At 38.5% G+C, this 8,181-nt stretch overlaps 1 protein-coding gene and 1 pseudogene across 1 annotated transcript; both read left to right on the top strand.

Annotated features, from left to right (window-relative positions):
• Positions 1-1,124: 1,124 nt before the first annotated feature.
• LOC149146213 (protein trichome birefringence-like 11) lies at positions 1,125-5,271 on the top strand. Its single transcript, XM_089452699.1, has 4 exons — positions 1,125-1,181; positions 3,116-3,603; positions 3,694-3,852; positions 4,868-5,271. Exons 1-4 carry the CDS (start codon positions 1,125-1,127, stop codon positions 5,223-5,225), a joined length of 1,062 nt encoding a protein of 353 aa, XP_089308825.1. The 3' UTR covers positions 5,226-5,271.
• Positions 3,962-4,578, top strand: LOC149146214 (protein trichome birefringence-like 11; annotated as a pseudogene).
• Positions 5,272-8,181: the final 2,910 nt, after the last annotated feature.

Raw genomic sequence — 8,181 nt, 5'->3', positions numbered from 1 at the left:
GTAAACTTTGATGATGCTGGTTTAAATAAGTCTGTCCAGTGAATGACTGATTGGTTCAGTCCTTTCTCCTCTTGCCTGTTAAGCTGAATGTTCAAGGAATCTCCCTGTTGAAACAAAATCAAATGAATTATGACTGAGCTATATCTGAACACTCCTTGTGTGGTAAAATTCATAAATTGTTCATGTATTTTATCAACCAGGAATTGGCTATAATTATACATGAAAGAAGGTTGATATTCCTTACTGAGAATGGAAAAGAATCCAAGGATGGATTCATCAAAAAGTTGATCCTTTTCATAGTCTAGGAGGTATGATAGCAGGGAGATGATCTGTATAGTGGCTTCAGGGAACTTAGAAGATGAATAAGGTGGGTTTCTTTTAGGTAATTCAACATTTTCTGGCAGAAAAAGTTCAAAAATAAGGGCTCTCTGGGAAGGTGAGTTTATTATAAAGGTCCATGGGAGCTGTTGGTGAGAAATAACTAAGGGAGTTAGATGAAGGTATCATCAACATTTGATTTATACTTTGAGCAGTAATGGTGGTCAAGATTTTTCCATCCTGAGTCATCACTGTTCTCTACACAGGATCATACCTTGCTTGACACCAAGTGGTCAAATTAGGAAATGATGAGTCCTGGGAAAAGAGAATAAGGGTTAAAGTGTCTCCCAGAAACAAATGGGGTATTCTTTATTTGTATATTTCTGCTTCAGCCACAAATGCAATTCGTAGAAATCGAATTCGCATTCGCAGTCTGTGACTTTGAACATGGCGTCTCTAAGGGGAAGTTGATCCAAGTTGAGCGAGGCTGTAGATGGATTCTCTTCTTCGACAGTTTTCTGTGTTTTAATTTTGGGGGCCATCTTGTTGCAGGGGGGAAATATGAAAACTGATTTAACTGAAGGACAGATGACAGGGAAAATATACACAGGGCGAATAAAGATTTCAGCGATATGGATGGAAGCAGAAAAGTGGTAAAGGGTAGAGCCATGGGCTATTTATAAGTAGAATTGAGCTTAATTTTCCGTTTAAGATCTAACCATAGGCAATTTATTACAGAGGAACGAGATTAATTGTCCAACGAGAGGGTAAAACGGTTAAATGAGGTGGCAACGGGATAGGAGTGTATGGCGCAACGACTTTATGACGTGGCGTCTTATGAGTGGTTGAGGGATAACGAACGGGTAATGGATTTATGACGTGGTGTCTTATGAGTGGTTGAGGGATAACGGATGGGTAATGGATTTATGACGTGGTGACTTCCGTATGGAGAAGGGGATAACGGGTGGATGATATGGCGCGGGAGCGAGGTCAACCGTTGGAAGGTTGGAAACCGTCAGCGGGATTTTGGGGGGGGGTGGTGAGGTGGTTTATGGTTTTGGGCTAAGGGGGGCCGAAATGCTACGAGAGTGACACGTAGCAAAAATGGGTGGCCATTGAAACAACTTTTCGGACCCCCCCGCTCACATTAACGGGAAACGGCTGAAGGGGGGCCGAAATGCTACCTCCGTCGTTGATCCAGGCGGCGTTGATCATGTCCGTTGAAAAGTGTCGGGAGTTTATTTGGCGCTGATTTAACGTTTTGTCGTTTTGTGACTTTAGACAATTTAGTGCCCTTTGCTTTTTATAACCTTATGTTAAAAGAAATTAAACTTCAAAATGAAAGCTTAACTTTATAATCAAGCAAAACACATTTTTGATGGCACATTTAAACTGGTTGCCTCAAATTTATTTGATTTTCAACTAAAGCAATGTTTTTTGTTTTGTTTGCTTGTCTAACATTTTATTTGATTTTGCCTTCCTTTTTTAGGGCAATCTAACCTATCATTTTTTCTGATATGGACATGAAATAAAATATTCCTAACATTTTGTTTGTATTTTTCTTTTTGTCCATCTCCTAACTTAGCATTTTATCATATTTTCATTTTTAATTTTTTTGTTTTTCTAATATGCTAACTTATCAAAGCCAAAATTATTACAAACACCTTCATAGAAATCAAGACCATTGCTGGTGACTAGGAGCCCATTCAAGTGGACTCACCCACCAAATCAGTCACTAACTTTGCTTATGTGGGAATTGCTAACTTTTCTTTATGAGTACTTTGCTTTTAGTTATATTTGTTATGTCTGTTACTATGCTAATTTCCTAGTCATTCATGGGACAAAAGTAGAAAGGCACTAGAGCTTATAACACATTTTTGTAAAGTAAATACATTTTGGACAATCAGACATGGTTCATGCCTGTCAAACAAGCAATTGTTGTAATATTAGTCTCGTTTCCCAAGTGGTAAGCTAGTGGCAACAACCAACTAAATCATGGATGTAATTTTTGAATTTCGGAAGTAGTACACAGTGGCCTAACTTAGAAAAAAAATATAACATTTTTTTAAATTGAATTGAAAAACAAAAAGGTAGAACTATGTTTAAGATAAATCTCAACCCTCTATTAGCTCCCCGGGGCAACTCAATTGGTGATGGTCGTGAAAATGAAATCTTATGTGCAAGGATGTTCAAGTTTCAAATCCCCCTGATTCACTTGTGCTTGCATAAGTGGCATATGTAAGCACCTAGAGGTAATAGTACTAGCGGTTGGAATCGACCCTATGTCACGTGAGTATGAAATAAACCAAATTATCGATTCCTCTAAACATTAAAAAAAATCTCAACCCTTTATTAGGCCGATAGGCCTTCCTTTGAAAGGGACTTTCGTCGTCCTTTTAATTCTCACGCTGACACCTGGCGGACTGGGCAATTTGCTTAGTATTTGTTCAGGCTTATTCTCATGCTGACACCTGGCGGAGTGGCAATGTTTTTCGTATTTGTTCAGGGAAACAACTTAGCGGGTATATAGCGAGCAATTTGTTTGCGTATTTGTTCAGGAACTGACTTTTTACGACACCTCATTACCTGCGTATTACGGGAGTTCATGCTGCACGACCTAGCCATCGCAAAATAAGGGCAAGTGCCGTTACAGATCAGATCGAGGCCGAAAACCAGGAGGGCATGCTTCATCCTTTCTCCTTCTTGGTCCTGTGAAAATATTTTACGCGGCCTCGCCATGAGCTCTGTTCTTTCCGGTCCCTCAGACCTTTGATGCTAAATGCTGTGTCTTTAAAAGTTTGAAATCTCTGGTTTATCTGTGCGTGTATTTCTGAGCTCATATTCTTCTCAACATTCATCAGATAGATTTAATATCTTGTTTGAATTGAACTTCAGGTTCAATGCAAACACTTTTCTGGAGAGGATTCGGAACAGTCGTGTGGTGTTTGTAGGGGATTCCATTGGAAGGAACCAGTGGGAGTCTCTGATTTGCATGCTATCCGGAGCAATCCCGAACAAGTCCCGGATTTACGAAGTCCACGGAAATCCCATCACAAAGCACAAGGGATTTCTGTCCTTCAAATTTGAAGATTATAATTGTACAGTAGAATATTACATGTCACCGTTTTTGGTTTTCCAGGGCCGCCCGCCTAGGGGAGCTCCTCCTGAGGTTCGAACCACGCTTAAAGTCAATGCCATGGATTATACTTCACATCTTTGGTCTAATGTAGATGTGCTCATCTTCAACACAGGACACTGGTGGAACTATGAGAAGACAATAAGAGGGTATGCATGGTTTTTTGGTCTTTAGTTTTTGAGAGAAGAAACTATGTCAGTTTGAGGGGATTGGAATATTTTGATAGAAGTTTTTTGCAGGGGTTGTTATTTCCAGGAGGGCAATACTGTGGACATGAAGATGGATGTCGAAACTGGACTTAGGAGAGCAATGAAGACATGGGTTCAATGGGTCCTCCAGCATGCCAAATCTGAGAAAACCCATGTGTTCTTGCGCAGTTATTCTCCTGTTCACTTCAGGTAGTTTTGGCTTCACTGGTCTAAACTTAGAGAAATGATTTATTCATAAAATTTGCTGGCAAATGCTTTCAGTTCAGAAGATGGAGAATGTATGTAATGGACATGAAAAAGGATTCAGAACAGTCGTGTGGTGTTTGTAGGGGATTCCATTGGAAGGAACCAGTGGGAGTCTCTGATTTGCATGCTATCCGGAGCAATCCCGAACAAGTCCCGGATTTACGAAGTCCACGGAAATCCCATCACAAAGCACAAGGGATTTCTGTCCTTCAAATTTGAAGATTATAATTGTACAGTAGAATATTACATGTCACCGTTTTTGGTTTTCCAGGGCCGCCCGCCTAGGGGAGCTCCTCCTGAGGTTCGAACCACGCTTAAAGTCAATGCCATGGATTATACTTCACATCTTTGGTCTAATGTAGATGTGCTCATTTCAACACAGGACACTGGTGGAACTATGAGAAGACAATAAGAGGGTATGCATGGTTTTTTGGTCTTTAGTTTTTGAGAGAAGAAACTATGTCAGTTTGAGGGGATTGGAATATTTTGATAGAAGTTTTTTGCAGGGGTTGTTATTTCCAGGAGGGCAATACTGTGGACATGAAGATGGATTTCGAAACTGGACTTAGGAGAGCAATGAAGACATGGGTTCAATGGGTCCTCCAGCATGCCAAATATGAGAAAACCCATGTGTTCTTGCGCAGTTATTCTCCTGTTCACTTCAGGTAGTTTTGGCTTCACTGGTCTAAACTTAGAGAAATGATTTATTCATAAAATTTGCTGGCAAATGCTTTCAGTTCAGAAGATGGAGAATGTATGTAATGGACATGAAAAAGGAAATTAAAACCATTCTTCTATGTAATATTTTGATTTTGATTTTGAGATGGTGAGACTCAGGGCACAAACACTACACCATGCTTTCCTCTTAAATGGTAGGATTTTATGACTTTCAAGGCTACTTGTATTGCAAAGCTGAATCTCTGACATCAAGTGTCTTGTTTGACATCTTTAAATGCAGAGGAGGGTCATGGAATACTGGAGGGCAGTGTCATAAGGAAACTCGGGCAGAGGTAAATTCTACTTGGTTTCAAAGGGAGCTAGTAAGTAATCAAATCATGTCTGAAGCAATCAAACAATTCAGTGGCAAGAAGAATGCTCAGTTATTGAACATAACATACTTAACAGAATTCAGGAAGGATGGTCATCCCTCATTGTATTATTTAGGGGAAGGACAAGGAACAGCTCCGATGTACAGGCAAGATTGCAGCCATTGGTGTCTACCTGGGGTGCCAGACACCTGGAATCATCTTCTTTACGCCTACCTGCTTGCAAATGGGTATGCAACAGATAGAAGCACAGGGGTCAGCAAGGGATAGCATCAACAAGTAATCTACTTCTCTGGATGTTGTAAAATTTGTTTCCTCGGTGCTATTTCCTGCAAAATGGGAGGTGGATTGTTGAATTGGTCGATACATAAACAGCAGGAAGACCTGCTGAAAAGAAGAGTTTATTATATGTTCTTAGCATATACCCCCTGAACCAGGGCTGAGATGGTATTTTTTTGGAGAAATTAATAAGTTGCCGGAATGGTAGAATGGGAAACCATGACCTTTCTGTCAGTAGAACATCATGGCCCATAGTGCAATCTATGCTTAAAGTTGGGTCGCATTCTCATAAATCATGCGTTGTATGTATCATAGCTCGAGAGCATGTGCTTATGAAGCAGGAACCTTTTTCTTTTGTTGCCACTCATGGCTTTTGCCTGTTGCAACCTCTTGTATCTCATAAATAAATTAGCTGTTTTTGTATGATATGCATTCTATTTTGAGAATAGCTGGAGTCTGGACACAGCGGGTTGTTTAACAGTATGTTCTTGCATCATGCCTTCAGATGAAGTCTGTTGAAGTCTGTTGTCCACTGCTCTTAATTGAATGGTAAGTTGGTATTGATCAAGTTACAATTCTTGTTTCTATTCTTGTTTCTGAAAAAAGCTTGAATTCCAAACTAGAAACATATCCAAGTATCCAAATTTGTATAACAAACTTAGGATGTGTAAACACTTGAGCTGTGCATATTACATAAACTTGTTAGGTTGCTATCTATATATAACTCCCAGTTCAATGTAAGGACCTCCAAGCAATTATATTTGATCAATCAATTAACACTGAGAAATGAATTTCCATATAATTGATAATACTCTTAGTGTTGGACACCAGATACTGAAGTGCAGAGATGGACCTGAGGGTATGTTAAGGGTTAACTGAATCTGAGCAATTGAAATGTGCCATTCAATATACTTAAAATGGATATGCAATAAGTTTTTGGCTGAAATAATTTTAGTCTCATGCCTTGTGGATGTTTTCTTTGTGGTTGTTATTAATGTAGTTTATTATAATAATATATTCAATAATGCACAAAACTTGGCGGGCAAAATTTATTGCACATCTCACGCTCTGTATCTCTGTGTTTTCTCGAAGAGATGAATATATAATAAAGAAATAAGAGAATCACAAGTCTGATTGTTGACATTTTTTATTATTACCAAATCTTACATTAGTATTCTGCGTTAAACATAGATGTTTGTATGAGGTCTTGGGCCTCAAATATACTTGACGAAGATGACACAGGCTGGGTTTTTAACTTTTGTTTCCTCTACAGTGCAAGATATTCAAGAGGGCAGTCTTTAATCAAATGGCTTGTCATTTGCTACAATTGCAAACACAGTTGGTATTTAGCCATAGGAATTCTCATTGAGGGTGTTGTTGCACATGTCATGTACTGTACATCTTTGTGTTTTGAACTTGTTATCAGCCATTAATAGTTATATTCACAAATTGATGAATGTAAAGAAATACAAGAAAGACGACTCTGGTTGTTGGCTTTTCTTTCTTTATACACCAAGCCATAGATTTGTATTGAATATAAATGTCTGCCTAAATGGATGCTTTCATGGGTTGCATATAGGTACAAGATGGCAGAGGATTGCGCAGATGATGATGATGATGATAAATCATCAATCAGTGAGCTACGAAAAGCGACTGAGGAGGAGCTCAATCTGCACAATTCCTTGGCTGAGGTATAATTACAAACTATGTTTTGCTGAGTTGTGCTTTTCTCTAAGATCAAATCATTATGTGTAGCTTCTGTTACATAAGCTTCCATATATCTAGTGCGATGCCTTGTATCTGAAGTTAAATGTGACTTTATGAGTTAATTGGTAGTTGGATTCTGTGCTAGCTCAATGTGGTTTCCAGCAGGCAAAACGTTTTTAAACTAATTCCCCTCTCTTTAGGGTCGGTAGTCAGCCAGAAAAAATAATCTGAATTGTATTCCATGCTTAAGACTACTTTAAGAATAGAGATTTGTGTTTTATTTTCGTGTCAACGCTTTCTTTAATATATATCTATATGTGCCCTCTTCCAGGAAGCAATGTTTTAACTTTTGCCCAATTATTAGTAATGAAATTAGTTTTGTGAGTTTAAAAAAAATTATGTTCTGGACTTGCATGTTTTGTAATGTTATGTTGTTTAATTTGAAAGATGGAATTTTCTCTGAAGCTTAGAGTCTTCATGCTTTGGCTTGATAAACATGACAAAAATTGTTCGCAAAATCTTTTTAGATTATTGTCTGTGATTATTGTCTAAAACTTACACTCCTCATGTTTTGGCAAGATGAAAGTGACAACAAGTTTTTCTAGTTTGCAGCATGCAAAAGCACATCTGAATGAAAGGGTTCTGCTAGAAGGAAAAAACAAAATTTCATTGAGAGTTTAAGAAAAACTTGATTTCCTTGAGTGTAGTTGTCAACCTTTATTGGATGTTGAGAGTTTTCCCACAGAAACTGGGATCACAGGGAAATTGGGAAAGAGACCACAGCTTCTTCAGCGATCTCCCATCCACCAACCCTCTGATAAATCCAGTGCTCTCATATATATGTGTGTGTGTTTTGTGCCATACATGAACTCTTAAGAAATTTCAAAAACCTTCACCTAATGCAATCCTCCAGGTTTTTCAAGACACCAAAGAAAACTACTTACGATCAGTTTCTTAAACATGGAAATTTTACAACACACTGCTTCCAAAACAGCCATCCAAAAGGTCATTACTATAATAGCTTGATTAGAAATAGATTGAATGAGAAGGTCCAGATGGGGTATTCAATCATCTCCATCCATCTGTTCTGCATCCTCAGTGCTTACTTGGACAATATATCAGCCTTCATATTTATCCCTTGCAGACATGCTGAAAAGATAATGACATGGAATTTTTCCTTGCTTCTCTGATTCCATCCAATGATGGGCCAGCTGCAAATTTTCCTGATTAAAATTTCCAT

Source organism: Pinus tabuliformis, chromosome X (assembly GCF_031772625.1).
Source record: "Pinus tabuliformis cultivar Carrire ecotype Pingquan chromosome X, CPIR1, whole genome shotgun sequence".
Lineage (NCBI taxonomy): Eukaryota > Viridiplantae > Streptophyta > Pinopsida > Pinales > Pinaceae > Pinus > Pinus tabuliformis.
This window is presented reverse-complemented; position numbering and strand designations above follow the sequence as displayed.